This window comes from Solea solea, chromosome 3, assembly GCF_958295425.1.
Source record: "Solea solea chromosome 3, fSolSol10.1, whole genome shotgun sequence".
NCBI lineage: Eukaryota > Metazoa > Chordata > Actinopteri > Pleuronectiformes > Soleidae > Solea > Solea solea.
Window position 1 is genome coordinate 19,055,200 of NC_081136.1, and position 17,444 is coordinate 19,072,643.

A 17,444-nucleotide genomic window follows, 5' to 3' on the forward strand; every position below is an offset into this window, starting at 1 on the left:
CAGTTTCATAACCATCTTCATCATCAGTCATGGCCAATTCCCATTCTGGATCTAACTCTGTAATGCAGAATATACAGGACGATGTCTGCGCGTGACCGCACGGCAAGCGAACCAAGCACCTGCGTCACAGTGTGACAGTCAGAGGGAGGAGACACTGTTGCCAACTCCTCAGTAAGAAAAGTTGCTATTGGCTGTCCTAAGTCGCTGGAAGTCGCTAAATGAAATCATCGCCTATGCAAATTAGGCAAAACATTATGCAAATGCCTGATATAACCACATGTGCCGTGACACGATACAGATACGTTACAGTTATGTCCGATATGTATAAAGTTCAGTAATTTATTTTTGGGTGAGACTGAGTGAAGAAACATTTACATTTACACCACACTCTGTAAGCCACGCAAGGAGCAGTCTGGACGCGGAGTGGTGAGGGTCTCCTCTCTGCTTTGACTGCAGGCTGGGACTGCTGCGGAGCCTACTGATCACCTGTGAGTGCTTTGGATCCCGGCAGCACCCGCTACTTGAGCACCGTAACTGCAGAGTGATACGTGCTTTCACATGAGAGTCTCAAAACACCTCAAAATTCTCCAATAACACCAGAAAAACTCACTATATTTGTTGTTAGTCGCTTTTGACAAAAAAAGTCGCTAGGAGCAGTTGGAAAGTCGCCAGATCTAGCGACAAAGTCACCAAGTTGGCAACACTGGGAGGAGAAGCTATACCTTAGGAAGAGATAGTCACACGCTGTTGTGCAATTGTACCTGTATTAATGTAAGTGTAGTTATATTTAGAATTTTCTTTTACATTTCAGGGTTTAGCCAACACACAGAACCAGTGGTTCTGAACAGTGAAAATATCAGTAAATTAATTGGCATTAATATACATGGCATTATTGAAAAAATCATGATGATTTGAACTTCAGATTGTATGACATCACATTCACCACACTAGACTATTTCATCTTCTCTCATTTATTGTCACCCTGTTGTCAAAGCAGATCTCTGAATACCCTCATCAATCATCTGTACCTAATGTTACTTGCATCATTGCAACATGGGTCATTACAGAAAGAGACATCACTTTGAACACACCTCTCCTAATGTCTATGTACTGTTCACACCTTTTTTTTTTTTCTTACTTATAGCATTGTCTAATTATATCAATGTGCCCTGCTAGCATTATTAGCATGGTGCTTATCCTGTAAAGGAGCAGCTAGCCCACAGAGATAATGGTCACCTGACCATCAGGTGCTTATAAACTGGTCATGTAAAGAATTGTCCAAGTAAAACAAGTCATATGAAGGTCAGGTGCTGGTCGTCACTCAGCCCATAAGTGTGTTTGTGGTGCTCGAACAGATCAGTCAAACTCTGAAGGTAAATTGCATGAAGACTCTCGATATCCTCACTGCTGGGACTGGGAGTCTGGGTGACTGAGATTGGCTTTCCCACTGAAAATAGAGAGAAAGCAACAATAGTAAAACAAAAATAACTTAAAAATAATAAAAAAAATAAAAAAAATCATTTGTTTGACTTAACTAGTAGAAATAAATATATAAAAACATCGTTTTATTAGAATAATGACTGTAGGCGTTCCATTAATAGCCATAAAAGTCGAAAACAACCCCTATATGGTATTTGTTGCACACAAACAAGGAAGCGACATGTGTATGGATAAAACCACATTAAAAATGAAAAATACTATGGGCCACATGGCGCAGCATTGACTAGCACTGTTGCCTTGCAGCAAAAAGACCCGGGCCGGTCTGCCTAAGGGCCTTTCTGCATGGTGTAAGGCTCAAGGTGTGCGTGTGGGTTTTCTCCGTGTTCTGTGGGTTCCTCCTACAGTGTTTACAGTAAAAACATGCAGAGGTTAATTGGACACTGTGAATATGAGAGTGAATGGTTTGTCTCTGTATGTTGGCCCTGTGATGGACTTGTGACCTGTCCAGGGTGTACCCTGTCTTTTGCTCTGTGACAGCTGAGATTGGTTCCAGCAGCCTCACGACCCTTATGTGGAGGATAAAGCTGTAGACAATGACTGAATGAATAAGAGTACTATGAGTACAACCAATTTACTGTGAAACAAGTACTATAGAAGTACTATTAATGGTAAACGATGCAATATTTATAAGGTGGGTTTAGGGCTGGGCAATTAATCGATTTTAAATCGAAATCGGATTTATTTGTTTTGACGATGTCAAAAAAAACGATTTTTCTGATTTTTCCTTTTTACTGCTCTCACTCAGCTCCTGTTCCCTCCGCTCCATTCCTCTCCCCCTCCCCCCACTAGTTATCTGACAATATCAACATGGCAGCGTGCGCGGAAAACAGCGAGAGTGCCGTCACAGGATGAGACGTCCGACACAAGGATCAAGCCGAACAGTGCCGAACTGTAAATCAGTTAAAAAAGACTTAACAATCCTAAAAACGTTGGTTAATCTCTGACAATTACCAGGGAAATTGTCTAAAATCTCAGTATTTAAGCATCACACTGCCGCTGTATTTCAGTCCAGAGTCTGTGCTCCGGTCATGGAGGACGTACTGAACAAATATTTTTAATTAACTGACACTGAAAAAAACTGCTTTACAAGTCACGAGACACTCGTTTGTGTGTGTGTGTGTGCGCGTGTGCTTGTGTGTGTGTGAAGATGTCTTTCATTTGCATAATTATAATAATAAATATAGTAATTATTAGTAGTTTAGTAGATTAAAATCTACTACAACATATTGTAGGATTGTAGGGGATTTTATTTTTTGGCCATATTGCCCAGCCCTAGGTGGGTTAGAAATCTGTCATCAGAGGGCGCTTCTTCACCTTGAAAATTCCAAGTTCCGATTACAAATAGAACGCACCATTAAATTAGTGTTAAATAAGTATTAGATTTGCATTAAGTTTTGTGAACGTACCAACAGTGTGTATGGACTTCCTGTAGGGAATCAAGCCGAAGCTGTACTGGAAAACTCCTCTGGCATGAAAGAGAGGCAGAGCTACTCCCATGATGCTCTGCAGCCGGTTCTGTTGAAACAGGACTACATGCTGACATCCCATATTAGTGAGCCATATTAGCATCACATAATCAGTTCATACACACAACAGCTGACCTGCAGTGTCCTTAGAGACGAGCCTGCTGGATTCTCCATCTGATCGAACAACTCATTTTCTCCAAATGAAAAGACCGGAACCAGCTGAGCTCTGCACACATACACACATGCAAACACGGTTATTATGTGGTTTATAGACCTGGCCCTCAAAGCCTGCCCCAGCTCTACCCACCCATGTTTGAGAGCCAGTTTGATGAATCCCTTACGATTTTTTATCTAAAAAAAAAAAAGAAAATACATACATTAATATATTCTCATTTCAGATTAAACAGAAGTTTTTTTCTTCTGTTTAGTAAAGTATTCAATTTAAAACATGAACTAACTTAACTAATAAATGATGCGTACACAATACAATTGGAGGATTGCTGTGAGCTCAACGCTACATGACTTTCCATCTTAGGATAATCTTTCTCTAGGAGGAGCTGCAAGATTATATGTCTCTTCATGAACACACATATTGTCACAAAAACACCTCTGAGTAGTGACTTGAGGAATGAGGTGTGAAACCAGGTTTAATTTAGATTAGTTTCATGTCTACAATTTAATATTTACTGAGACAGTACTAGTTCTTTTTATCACTGTTCTTCTCCTCTCGAATAACCTGTTATGTTCACATACATTAGAAGTGATACAAAGAAAAAACTGCAAAAACTGGCTTGGTTTCATGTCTGATTTAGTGTGACTGTTTAACTTAACAAAAATGCTGTCACTCTGATCTTTATTTAGTAGTTTATTTATCTTTGTCCTCTCTTACGAACCACTACCGTAATACTGTTCAGGTTTCAGCCACTATCAACCCGTCCAAGTCTCTGACTGGCTAGGGTGGTTTAAGTCATTGCAAACTTGAAATTTCCAGGATGCTGAAAATGAGAATGGGGTGTCTGCTGAACAAGAGATGATTGGGAATGTGTTAGTGAGTGGATTATTTGACTTAATAAATCTTGTAGTGTAAACCAGGGTCAAACTAATCTCTGAGGTTTTTAAATGGACATACACAAACATAAAGACAAACTAGACCTGCAGCTTTAAAGCTCCTGGTCGAGCGTCCAGAGCCTCTGGAGCTCCGCCTACTGCGATGACAGCAACCTGACCTCCCTCAGGACAACTGACCAGGTATGACAAGCTGGACTTAGCACTGGACACCAGACCTAAGAGCCAGTTGAGAGAGAGACAAACAGTTGAGAGAAAGACAAACATGTGCACAGACGAGTAAGAGACAGGCAGGTATCACCTCCACACATGATGTAATCTCTGAACAGTGGCACTCTGAACCACAATGGCAGCATCAGCAGGTGAGACCTGAGTCCAGGAAATAGACAGGAGAAACCTGTTGACTCTGTACAGAAGTTTGCAAATGCTCCAGCAACCAGGACACCTGACAGACGGACATATGAGAAGCAGAATGGTGACAACAGAGACGGACCTCAAACCATGCTAACACTAAAGCTAAGTCATATGAGACCTTGTGAAGTTCAGTGTGAAGCTGTTGTCTGTAAATAAAAACCAGCCAAAAGCTGGGTCCATGTGTGTTGGGGTAACCCTGAGTTTTATAAGCCTCTAATGTGTCCCTATTCCAATAAAGCACAGGCGTGTCTGACGAGTTACACATAAGTGAAATGACCAGATTTCTGTGCATTAATATAGACAGTTGAAAGATAAACAAACTGGTTAATACAGCGACCATGACACCTGAAAGACAGACAGATCAGTATAAAGAGACAAAAAAACACGTAGGCATACAGACAGTTTCTCACCATGTGGGTGAAATCCAAAGATGTAGTTTTTCTTTGGATCTAGATCAACAGTTTTAACAAGCTGGAGACACAAATCAAAAAGCAAGTCAGACTGAACATATTCATCAGAACAGTTTTAACAAGCTAGAGACAACTTAATAATCAATAGTCTGACTGTACTGACTGATCAGATAAATAATGGCTCACCGTTATAGGGAAGTAGTCCCTGAAGTAGTCCCAGATAGTCCAGGTCCTGATCCACTGTGATCTCCGACCCCCACATGAGGGTGTGTCCCAGTCCAACCACAGCCAGCCAGCATAGAGCAGAGCCAACATCCACCAATCAGAGAGCAGGAGGAGGATAAAGGCAGCCAGACAGCACTGAGCTGACAGAGAGAAACAGAGACAGAAACATGAACAAGTGGTATCCGCTTGGAGGTGAGCCTTGTGATAGCCGTTGTAGACGAAGATATTGTAACAAAAACATAATAAGAAAACCTGATGCAAATAGGTAAACAGTTGTAAGAGTAAAAGATATATACTTTTACTGACACCAGTCGGTCCCAGTGGCCTACAAAGCAGCGGAGTCTCCCACCAGCACAGACCGCCCATGGAGACACCGGAGGCGGTGCAGGAGGAAACAGAAGCGCAGTTGTCGCAGCAGACTTAAGCTTAATGTAAGTAATTAGGTAGGGGTGTGTGCACACGTCTGTGTGTGTGTGCGCATGGTGCAGGTAGGCTCATTATACCTGTGCTGTTTATTTAGTCATTTAACTATATTAACTGAAATGTCAATTCTCGTTTCAGTCAGAGGATGATGTCCAGGAGACACCTCAGCAGTCACAGCCAATCATAACCGAGGCTCTACAGAAGCAAGTGAAATATGACAGAAACTCAAATGATGCCAGGAGATTGGATAGGGCTGTAGCAGAGTTCATATGTATGGACCAAGTCATTTCATTTAGGCCTACGTGTGTGATATGGTTGCTGTATATTATCTTCTTGCACATGTACAACAAAATGACATGACACGACACTTGAACTGGTGAAGACAGGGTTATAGTAGCCATTACAAATGATACCCCTGGATGCAAATTTTCCAATAAAGATGTTTATTTTTAAATAAATGGGATCTCTAAAAATCCTTCTTTTGTTTTACCGTGGTATCGAGAATCGTGTAATTTTACTGGTATTGGCACCGACTACTGAATTTTTGGTATTGTGACATTCTCTAGTCCTGTGGACAGTTTTAAAGGCGTCTCTTTTACTATTGCTGTTACATATTACTGTAACAAAGAAGTAAACAACCGGACTACCATCATTTTGCCTTTACCCCCCAGAAAGCATTGCGTGTTGGTCACATGGTCTGGCGAACTCAATAATATGATCATGAGTCTGCACAACTTTTTCGACATATGCGCCGTGTGAGCAACTCCATAGGAATGAACGGAGCCAAAGGGGCATCCAGTTTTTATAATACATCCATGACAAAACCTCACTCAATCACAAGAATCCATTCTTACGACACACACGTCACCAGCTGAGCGCTCACGGTATCATTTCCGGTCACTCACAGCATTTGGGACATTCCCGTTCCGTAAGGACTGTGGCATATGTAAATTTGTTTTGGTATTTGTAAAAATGTTTTGCATTTTGTAAATTTGTTTTAACTTTTGTTCATTTGTTTTGGTATTTGTAAAAGTGTTTTGCATTTTGTAAATTTGTTTTAACTTTTGTTCATTTGTTTTGGTATTTGTAAAAGTGTTTTGCATTTTGTAAATTTGTTATGGAAAATGCAAATTTGTTATGGAAAATGTAAATTTGTTTTAAATTTTGTTTATTTGTTTTGGTATTTGTAAAAGTGTTTTGCATTTTGTAAATTTGTTTCTGTATTTGTACATTTGTTTCAAGTTTTGCAATACTGGTTTGCACTTCCAGGCCACCATAGGGTTGCCCTCCAAAAAAGATAAAAAATAATAATAATAACAACAATAATAATAAAAAAATCGTGGAACTCCGTTTTTACTGAAATCAACCAGATGTACCAAGGTAAGCCAGCAAAGTGAGAAGAGCCACAGCGAGCGTTACCTAAAGCGACGAAGGAGAATACCCACTGCAGCACAGACGCAGTCTGCAGTCTCCTCTGCACGGGAACATTTAGCGGGGCGAACTCAATCTTCATGCCGACGTTCGTGCTCCTCAGCCCGGCTGGTGCGCTGCTCTCTCCCGGTGTTCCCGCCTGGAGGTCTCGGTGCTCAATAACGGTGACGATCGCTCGGTCTCTCTGCCTGTCTGTGTTTAAAGAGTAAAAGTAAACTCCTGCTTTACTTAAAACAAATTCAATGTATTAATTTGAACTTCAAATGTAGGCTCAACTTTACGAAAATGTTTCCCTGTTTCCCTGTACTAAGCATTGTATACCAGATCCTTCTCCTCGGGGTGGGTATTTCTCAGCCAATCAGAGTCCGCGATGACACACGTCTGGACCGAGACGCCCTGTATGTTGAAATAAAGTTTATTTTGAACATGTTGACATAAGAAAGTAGGAGAAATTACAAGAACTTGACCAAAACAAGTTAATCTAAATTCAAATTTAACATAAACTTAAAGGACCAATGTGTAAAATGGAATTATTTTCATTTGTCAGAAATTAAGGATCAAATTGTTACACTTATTTATTTATTTTTCTACCATTCTGCCCAGTACCTAGGACATGTAATATGGTTTACTGCATGCCTTGTGGTGACAGATTTGCAGTGCGCCTATAACCTATAGACCCTTTCATTGTATACAAACATCCCAAGTCTAGTGAGAATGCATGCGCAGTTTGGGGTCGGAAATGGTCCCCAGGTAAGCGAAGAGCATGTATGTCTACGGTCCTCCACTGAATAATTCTGAATATGCTCTTTTGTTGACGATTAGGGACTGCAAACAATACCTAAATAAATTAGTACTAGCCGACAGCAATAGTCTGCCTGACCCAGCTTTCATAAAAGATTGGGTAGATGATATTAGCAAGTGGCCAGATATCCAGTGGCCAGCTATTCACTCTTACCTTATAGATACACCTAGCCTGTACACGCGAGAAAGTCTATGCACATGCAAGTAGCTTGATGCCTATAATTATGTTGTGTCTGGACATGTTCAAAAGATCCTCTACAATGACATAGGGAAGGTTTTTGTGCACTGAAAGCAGAAGTCCTGCCAAGCCAGCATCAACGAAAGAAGACGACGATGTACAAGGCGTGGGTCTTATACAACAAGGCGAAGTGCTACATTCACACAGCTAACTGCATCTGCATGGCAGGGTGACACTGTCCTTATTTTTGATGGGTTAATGGCAGATTTATTTCTATAATTTCCTGTTGGCCTCATTCCAATTGCCATTTAACATAAATTTCACTTGCTCTATCACTGTTCAACATAGCATAAAATAGCATAGCATATCTGTTAACTTATCCTACTTCTTCTAACTTAATCGCTTAATCCTCTCTACTCCAACTCCTTGTCCACGATCGCAGTTATATGAAAACATCTTAGAATGAAGCTTAGCTGACCTTTTTAGCAAGTATGTCACTTTTCAAAAAATTATGATACCTGCAATCTACCTGCCACTGTCAAATTTGACAAGCATTTGGCTGGTGCTAACTTCCATCATACCTTGACACAAACACAGTTTAGATTGTTTCAATTATTCTGCTTAACGTGATTTCATTTCAGACTTGGGTCATGCTGTAGCCATGCAGCCTCAATTCTGTTCAAAGTCGAACTTTGTGTTAGAATGGGAATAATAGAGGAGCCAGCAGTCACCTCAGGAGAGTGTGTGTGGAAAGACTTGAGCAAGAAAGAAGTCCAACCAGCTCTACTGAGAAATATCAGCTTTCATAAACCAAAGAGACCAGGCAGTCAGCGTCCAGCCACTTTGGAAACTTTCAGGAGTACGCCTAACAGTACCACTCCCAGAGGCACAGGCATATTGTAGTCGACAGCCTAGATAAGTTTCCTTCTGCCAAAGATAATTTTGTGTATTTACACCCCAAAACAACCGAATGCCCCAGCTGTTCTCTGGGGTAAGTCCATGGAGGAGACAATAAGGCAAGCCTACACAGATCTTATGGTCAAAAGCCATCACCGTCAACCATCCACATGACGGTAATCCGTCAATTGAGGGACCAACGACGGACACCACCACCAGGGGACCAGCTGCTATATGCCCCACAGCTCCTGCCCTGTAAAGAGACACAGGAATGATCAGCTCACAACTACACCCACATACCCAAACTCACTATTACAAAATGGAATAGAATAAATCGAAATAAACATACAAATAAACAGGTTACAAAGAAACAAAACAATAACATGCACAACCACAATCTAAATAATTCGACAAGGCAATCTGAAGAACAAAACAAAATAATCAAACCGAATTAATCAAAAAGAGAGAACATGCATTAGTTCAAACAACTTTGTCAAAAATAAACTAGGGCTGAAACAACGAATCGATTTAATCGATAAAAATCGATTACTAAAAGCGTTGGCAACTAATTTAGTTATCGATTCGTTGAGTTGCGCGATTAATATGTCACTCGTAGGCGCAGAACTGTTTACAGACGCCGACCACGCTGACAGGTTTATGCCTGTTCATGCACGCCCACAGCGAACCTAGCGTGTGTGAATAGTGGAGCGAATAAGCGGTGCAGGAAAGTTATGGAGTGAGCGACAACTTGTATTTTACACGTGAGAAAACGGTTCGGCCGAAATCTTCTAAAGTGTGGGAACACTTTACAATCCATAAACCTAAAACGTGTGTTGCAATCTTTGCAAGAGTGAAATGGCGTGGCACGGGAGCACTACGGTGGTGATCCAGCACCTAAAAAGAAAACATGTCAGAGTCATCCGTGACATGCTTACATTTTGCATACAATGCAAAGTTCCTGAATAAACAGTTAAGTGAACAGTAAGTTTGTGTGTGTTAGAGCACCAAGCAAGACCGCTTTAATGTCAATGTTAATGTTGAAACAAATGCTGTGGACATACTGGTAATTTGCATTTTTCTTTATTTTTTTATCATTTATTTATTGTTCTAACAGATCAGGAAACTTTAAAACAACTGAAAACATTATTTTGTGCACTTTATAAAAAAAAGGAGCCTTTTCATTTTTGTAGATATAAATGTGTATCATACATTGTATGTTTTTTTGTGTTATTCCAGTTATGTTTTGATTTTTTTTTTTATCATTTAATATTACTTTTGATAGCTCAAGGACATTGGAGCAATAACCTGCTGTTTTTATACTCATACTTCAGTTTTTGAATAAAGGCAATTACAAATGTTTCTTTTTTTTTTACCGATTCATCGATTAATCGAAAAAATAATCGACCGATTAATCGATTATTAAAATCGTTAGTGCAGCCCTAAAATAAACACACAACACACAAGCAACCATACAAAAATAAAGCAAACTAACAAGCAAAAACAATAATAACTATAATTTAAACTATCACATAAAGTTGCAGTAGTCACGATAGTAGCGGTATAGGCGCTTGGCTAGGGCGCCATCTAGTGAGGGGCGGCAAAATATGCAGCGAGAAAAAAAAAATAGAATTTAAATTATAATGTCTATTTATTTTTTCAACAGTTTTTGCCATCCCTCTGTATCTACAACAATACTTTGACATAAAAATAAATTAAACTTAAGTAAAATAAATGACAATTCTAACCTCAGGAGGTTATAGATGATTTTGCGGCAAGGAAGGCCAGAAAGGTGGCACTGTAAATGAAGTGTGATATTTTGTGTGTAGTAGAATATATTATTCTATTCACTTGGGGTGAACATGAACCTTACTTGTTTATTTTGTATATTATATTTTGATTAATAGGTTATATGAATCTTATTGTACAGTATTTAATTTTGCACACAATGTTTTATTGTTAGTTTAATTTTTTGTTTTGATTCTTTAGTGTGCACTTTTTGTTCTTAGATTTTCCACTACTGTTAAAGTTAAAAGTTTATTTTTTGTATATTTACTATTGAACAAGTTTATTCTTTTGCAGATATTGTTATATATATATATATATATATATATATATATATATATATATATATATATATATATATATATATATATTATAATTGTTTAAATAGATGTGCAATTCTTTGGACATGAGTTATTTTCTCGTGGAGAAGGGGCGCCATCAATCAAGCTCGCCTAGGGCACCAAAAGGTCTAGGACCGCCCCTGCTGCTTAACGTTGTGTAGAAATTTTGAAACACGGAAAGATCAGCCTGCATATACAGTACATACCAGAGAGTAGCAGCGCAGTGCTCCCAACCCGAGAGGAGAGGGAGAGGGAGCGAGAGAGCACGGCTGACCACAGCAACTAGGACCAAAAAGCCATTCAGTCAGCGACCCAACAAGAGCTACCAGCTGCCAGAGCATAATGTAGCCAGCTTAACTTTCGAAACCGATGTGTCCACCCACAGTGGAGGGAGCATACTGGAAGTGGAGTGGAAGCAAGTGTAACGCCACTACCACTCGCCGTAAATTCACAACCGTACACAAAAATCCTACACGCATAACCTACCGCACAATTAGGGAGTATGGATCATAGGTTATGACTGATTCGTTGGTTCGGCCGAAATCTTCTAAAGTGTGGGAACACTTTACAATCCATAAACCTAAAACGTGTGTTGCAATCTTTGCAAGAGTGAAATGGCGTGGCACGGGAGCACTACGGTGGTGATCCAGCACCTAAAAAGAAAACATGTCAGAGTCATCCGTGACATGCTTACATTTTGCATACAATGCAAAGTTCCTGAATAAACAGTTAAGTGAACAGTAAGTTTGTGTGTGTTAGAGCACCAAGCAAGACCGCTTTAATGTCAATGTTAATGTTGAAACAAATGCTGTGGACATACTGGTAATTTGCATTTTTCTTTATTTTTTTATCATTTATTTATTGTTCTAACAGATCAGGAAACTTTAAAACAACTGAAAACATTATTTTGTGCACTTTATAAAAAAAAGGAGCCTTTTCATTTTTGTAGATATAAATGTGTATCATACATTGTATGTTTTTTTGTGTTATTCCAGTTATGTTTTGATTTTTTTTTTTATCATTTAATATTACTTTTGATAGCTCAAGGACATTGGAGCAATAACCTGCTGTTTTTATACTCATACTTCAGTTTTTGAATAAAGGCAATTACAAATGTTTCTTTTTTTTTTACCGATTCATCGATTAATCGAAAAAATAATCGACCGATTAATCGATTATTAAAATCGTTAGTGCAGCCCTAAAATAAACACACAACACACAAGCAACCATACAAAAATAAAGCAAACTAACAAGCAAAAACAATAATAACTATAATTTAAACTATCACATAAAGTTGCAGTAGTCACGATAGTAGCGGTATAGGCGCTTGGCTAGGGCGCCATCTAGTGAGGGGCGGCAAAATATGCAGCGAGAAAAAAAAAATAGAATTTAAATTATAATGTCTATTTATTTTTTCAACAGTTTTTGCCATCCCTCTGTATCTACAACAATACTTTGACATAAAAATAAATTAAACTTAAGTAAAATAAATGACAATTCTAACCTCAGGAGGTTATAGATGATTTTGCGGCAAGGAAGGCCAGAAAGGTGGCACTGTAAATGAAGTGTGATATTTTGTGTGTAGTAGAATATATTATTCTATTCACTTGGGGTGAACATGAACCTTACTTGTTTATTTTGTATATTATATTTTGATTAATAGGTTATATGAATCTTATTGTACAGTATTTAATTTTGCACACAATGTTTTATTGTTAGTTTAATTTTTTGTTTTGATTCTTTAGTGTGCACTTTTTGTTCTTAGATTTTCCACTACTGTTAAAGTTAAAAGTTTATTTTTTGTATATTTACTATTGAACAAGTTTATTCTTTTGCAGATATTGTTATATATATATATATATATATATATATATATATATATATATATATATATATATATATATATTATAATTGTTTAAATAGATGTGCAATTCTTTGGACATGAGTTATTTTCTCGTGGAGAAGGGGCGCCATCAATCAAGCTCGCCTAGGGCACCAAAAGGTCTAGGACCGCCCCTGCTGCTTAACGTTGTGTAGAAATTTTGAAACACGGAAAGATCAGCCTGCATATACAGTACATACCAGAGAGTAGCAGCGCAGTGCTCCCAACCCGAGAGGAGAGGGAGAGGGAGCGAGAGAGCACGGCTGACCACAGCAACTAGGACCAAAAAGCCATTCAGTCAGCGACCCAACAAGAGCTACCAGCTGCCAGAGCATAATGTAGCCAGCTTAACTTTCGAAACCGATGTGTCCACCCACAGTGGAGGGAGCATACTGGAAGTGGAGTGGAAGCAAGTGTAACGCCACTACCACTCGCCGTAAATTCACAACCGTACACAAAAATCCTACACGCATAACCTACCGCACAATTAGGGAGTATGGATCACAAATCTATCGGTCACAGCCACGCCAAACAGCGATCACAGCATAGCGCTGATTCCGGAAGGAGGGTACGAAGCACATCTGGGGGGGGCCATTTCCACAACACCAAAAAAGAGGACACTTTGCGGCATTTAGTGAGGAACATTGTACATGATAACAATGGTATCATGATACAGTGATTCTGAGATACTCTGTTCAACACAAGACAATTTATCTATGATATATCATGATGTATGTGTAACAAAAGAGGAAAAAATATTCCTGAGAGGGCGAAAAGTATTTGTTCACAGTATTTGTACTTTTTTTAATGTAAACAACAAAAGACATTAAGAAGAAAAACTTTTGCTTTACTTTACTTTTGCTGACAAAAGTGTGCTCTTTTGACCATTCGACATAAATGAGGTCCATCTTCCCGCACAGGGGCGGCTTGTTTACACTTTCAACCAATGAGAAATCAGAGAATTGAGTGACACCGCTTTTAGCCAATATTTTTTAACCAATCTTTTTTTTTTTTAACCAAAAGTCTTACACCATTGGACGATATGCAGCGTTGCGTTCAGGTGCAACTCCAAAAAGGAGGACAAATAAGCGTCCGGCTTGAGGCTGGACGCCGGACAAGGCGAGACGTGTATGGCTGCATCCTGGAGCCTCTCGTCTCATGCCTTACCTCTCGGGCCATCCCTTCTCATGCCTGGGCGTGTACAACCCAGAGTGTACAGCAAGCACACGCAGTCCAAAATACAATTCGCGGATTATATTTAAATCTCACAGGTAAGTTTGTGAGCTAGTTTTCTGCAGTTCATTTCAAAACATTTTAACTCTCAAAGTAACGTTTTTTTATGTCCATATAGTTTGCAGATTTCTGAACTATATAGTTATATCACATGCGATTCCTTAGCCACTGGAAACGGCATCAGCGTATAGCTGACGTTTGTCAGTAAATGTCTGCTAATGTACTCTGTCATACATTGCTCCGGATGCTACTGTTTGTACAAGAGCTGCATGCCAGGTATTTTATACTATGCTTTGAAACAGAGTGGCCGTTTGTGTAGTCACTTTTTGCAAAAAAGACATGGTCATAAGATGGTAGATCACAAGTATGCTTTTGTTTTGTTTTTGCCATACCCACAGGGTAAGTTGGAAGAGGAAGGCGAGGGGAGTTGCGGGGAAATATTCCGAATATGCCCACCCTGGATTCTGCAACCAATGAGTAAAAACACAAAATAAATTAAAAAAAAATGTTATCCAACTCTAATAGAATGTGATTTTTTTTAAAACAGTTTACTGATATTTTACACACAAAACAACTAATTAAATTTAAAATAATTAAACCTACCATTGAACTTGTTGAAAGTTGAAACTAACCAACAGAGGCTCTGTATTCTGCGTAAGAATGACTTCCCTCGACTGTTATGTTACTTCCAATGATGTGGTTATCTGATATAGATATTGAACAATATTTTTTTTTGCAATAGTTACTATTCATTTTATGTTCTGTATATTTTTTCGTCTGGTATTTTATTATTAGTATAAGTATATACTAATAATTATTAGCATGATTTCTTTTACCCTTTGGTTAAAACACAATTAGTAACAAGACTTTTTGAGCACCTTAAAACAAAATTGTCCAAAAAAAAACCTTGTGATGAAGGAGGCAGCAGCAAAAACCAAGGGGAGCATGCTCCACCGACTTTGAAAAAAAATGCTCTGAAGGCAGTGAGAAAAATTGAAATAGGATGGGGGGGAACAAGAAAGGTCAACATTTCAAAGGATCAGTGTTGTTTTTGGCAGCCATTCTAGATTTAGTCTAATAAGCGTTTTGGACTAAAACGCTTATTAGTTTTAGTCACATTTTAGTCATTTCTATATCATCACCCTGTTAAAATAATCGCCTAAATCATTTTTTAAGTTTTTCAGGAAACACAAAAAACAAATCCATTGCACTCACACACTTCACATAGGCCATTATCTTAAAGGGGTAAAATCACATGATCTGATCAACTGAGGATGTAGGCGATTTTACCAAAGGTGGCCGGCGTCATGAGGAGATGATTTAGGCAAAAAAAACAATTTTGACAAAAAATGACTTTTTATTACGACGATTATTTTAACAGTGTGACGATATGTGATAGTTTTAGTCACGTTTTAGTCATTTCTATATGTGATAGTTTTAGTCACAATTTAGTCATTTCTATATGTGATGGTTTTAGTCCAATTTTAGTCGACGAAAACTCAAAAAAGTTTTAGTCAGTAAAAAAAAAAACTTCATCATACAAGAGTGTCACATAAGTTTGACATGACATTTCCTCCACCAGTGGTGTGCCGCGACCGACTCTAGATCGGCTTGGAAGGGCTCAGGGCGAATGTGGTTTACAGCAAACCCCCGCCCGGACCTTGCTGCTTCCCGGGTGCACTCGCTACGGCTTCACCCACCCGCCTGCTCCCGGCGCGACTGTCGATCGGAGCAGACTGTCCTCAGTGCGCCCCAACCACGTCGCGTCATCAGGGCGAGGAGCGTATATCGTCTTGAAACACGGTCCAAGTCATATTTAGGTTTTGATTGACAGATTACGCGCACAATAAGCAGAAATGTCGTGCACTTTGACAAACCACACACTGACATTAACGTCCATTTTTTACTTGTCCTGTTAGATCTTAGTGCTGCATTTGACATCATTGATCATAATATTCTACTGCAGAGATTGGAGCAGACTCTTATGATCACAGGTGCTGCCCTCTGCTGGTTTAAATCATACTTATCTGATAGATTCCAGTTTGTTCATGTTAACGATAAAGCCTCATTACAAACACAAGTTAATTGTGGAGTTCCACAGTGCTTGGGCCTATACTTTTTATCTTATATATGCTTCCTCTAGGGAACATTATTAGGAAGCACAACATACACTTTCATTGTTTCATGACACACAGCTTTATTTATCAATGAGGCCGGATGAAATAAATCAGGTTGTTCAACTCTAGGAATGTCTCAGAGACATTGAGTCCTGGATGACCTGTAACTTTCTACTTTTAAACTCAGAAAAAACTCAGGTCATTATACTCGGCCCTAAACACCTCAGAGAAAAACTTTCATCACATTGTCACTTTAGATGACATCACCATGGCTTCCAGTTCCACTGTGAGGAACCTTGGAGTTACTTTTGACCAGGAAATGTCATTTGATTCACACATAAAACAAAAAGCCTTCCAGAAAAGCCTTCTTCCACCTGCGGAACATTATGAAAATTAGAAACATTCTGTCTTTACAGGATGCTGAAAAACTAGTTCATGTTTTTGTTACATCTAGATTAGATTACTGTAAATCCTTATTATCAGGATGTTCCAACAAGTCTGTTAGAAGCCTTCAGTTAATTCAAAATGCTGCAGCACGAGTTCTGACAGGAACTAGAAAGAGAGACCATATAACTCTAGTGTTAGCTTCTCTACACTGGCTCCCCGTACAGTTTAGAATTAAATTTAAATTCCTCCTCCTCATGTACAAAGCACTTAATGGTCAGGCCCCTTCATACCTAAAAGACCTAGTCTTACCCTATCACCCTAACAGACCACTTAGGTCACAAAATACAGGTTTACTTCTGTAAGAGCAGAATGGGAGGCAGAGCCTTCAGTTACCAGGCTCCTCTCCTGTGGAACCAGCTTCCAATGACTCAGGGTATGAATATGACTTTTTATGTCATTAACCTTGTCTCTTTAAAGAAAGTAGAAAAAATTACCTTTAAGAAGCTGAAAAATTTCACAAATTAGAAAATATTCAGTTAAGAAGCTGGAAAATGTCAAAAGTAAAAATTATTCACAGTTAAGAAGCTGAAAAATGTCAAAAGTAGAAAATATTCCCAGTTAAGAAGCTGAAAATGACACAAGGAACAACATATTCCCAGTTAAGAAGCAGAAAAATGACACAGAGTAAAAAATATTCACACTTAAGAAGCTGAAAAATCAAAGATAGTAGAAAATAATCACATTTCAAAAATGTCAGCTGAAAATGACACAAAAGCTGAAAATGAAAATGACACAAAGTAGAAAATATTCCCAGTTAAGAAGCTGAAAAACGTCACAAAGTAGAAAATATTCACATCTAAGAAGCTGAAAAATGTCACAAAGTAGAAAGGAT

General features: G+C 38.8%; 1 protein-coding gene across 11 annotated transcripts; it reads right to left on the reverse strand.

Annotated features, from left to right (window-relative positions):
- Positions 1-955: 955 nt before the first annotated feature.
- mogat3a (monoacylglycerol O-acyltransferase 3a) lies at positions 956-13,689 on the reverse strand. Of its 11 annotated transcripts, none has more exons than XM_058625863.1 (13): positions 11,420-11,437; positions 11,140-11,215; positions 8,940-9,063; positions 7,211-7,330; positions 6,949-7,126; positions 5,042-5,220; positions 4,856-4,916; positions 4,333-4,476; positions 4,119-4,249; positions 3,274-3,317; positions 3,102-3,192; positions 2,907-3,015; positions 956-1,447 (listed from the first exon to the last, which is right to left on the reverse strand). In XM_058625863.1, the coding sequence occupies exons 5-13, from the start codon at positions 6,989-6,991 to the stop codon at positions 1,293-1,295; spliced, it is 957 nt and encodes a 318-aa protein (XP_058481846.1). In that variant the 5' UTR covers positions 6,992-7,126; positions 7,211-7,330; positions 8,940-9,063; positions 11,140-11,215; positions 11,420-11,437; the 3' UTR covers positions 956-1,292. The 11 variants fall into 11 exon arrangements, with proteins under 11 accessions (XP_058481846.1, XP_058481844.1, XP_058481836.1 ...); XM_058625861.1 differs by having other exon boundaries at positions 6,923-7,126; positions 7,256-7,330; positions 8,967-9,063; positions 11,420-11,435; XM_058625853.1 differs by having other exon boundaries at positions 6,923-7,126; positions 7,256-7,330; positions 11,420-11,435.
- Positions 13,690-17,444: the final 3,755 nt, after the last annotated feature.

What these genes read in the sequence shown, in the direction of transcription:
- mogat3a (XM_058625860.1), bottom strand. Translation starts at nt 7,016, where the DNA reads ATGAAGATTGAGTTCGCCCCGCTAAATGTTCCCGTGCAGAGGAGACTG. An exon ending in AAACTGGCTCTCAAACATGG is followed by an intron (nt 3,193 to 3,273) that starts GTGGGTAGAGCT and finishes GTATGTGTGCAG; the next exon opens with AGCTCAGCTGGTTCCGGTCT. An exon ending in CGTCTCTAAGGACACTGCAG is followed by an intron (nt 3,016 to 3,101) that starts GTCAGCTGTTGT and finishes CTGTTTCAACAG; the next exon opens with AACCGGCTGCAGAGCATCAT.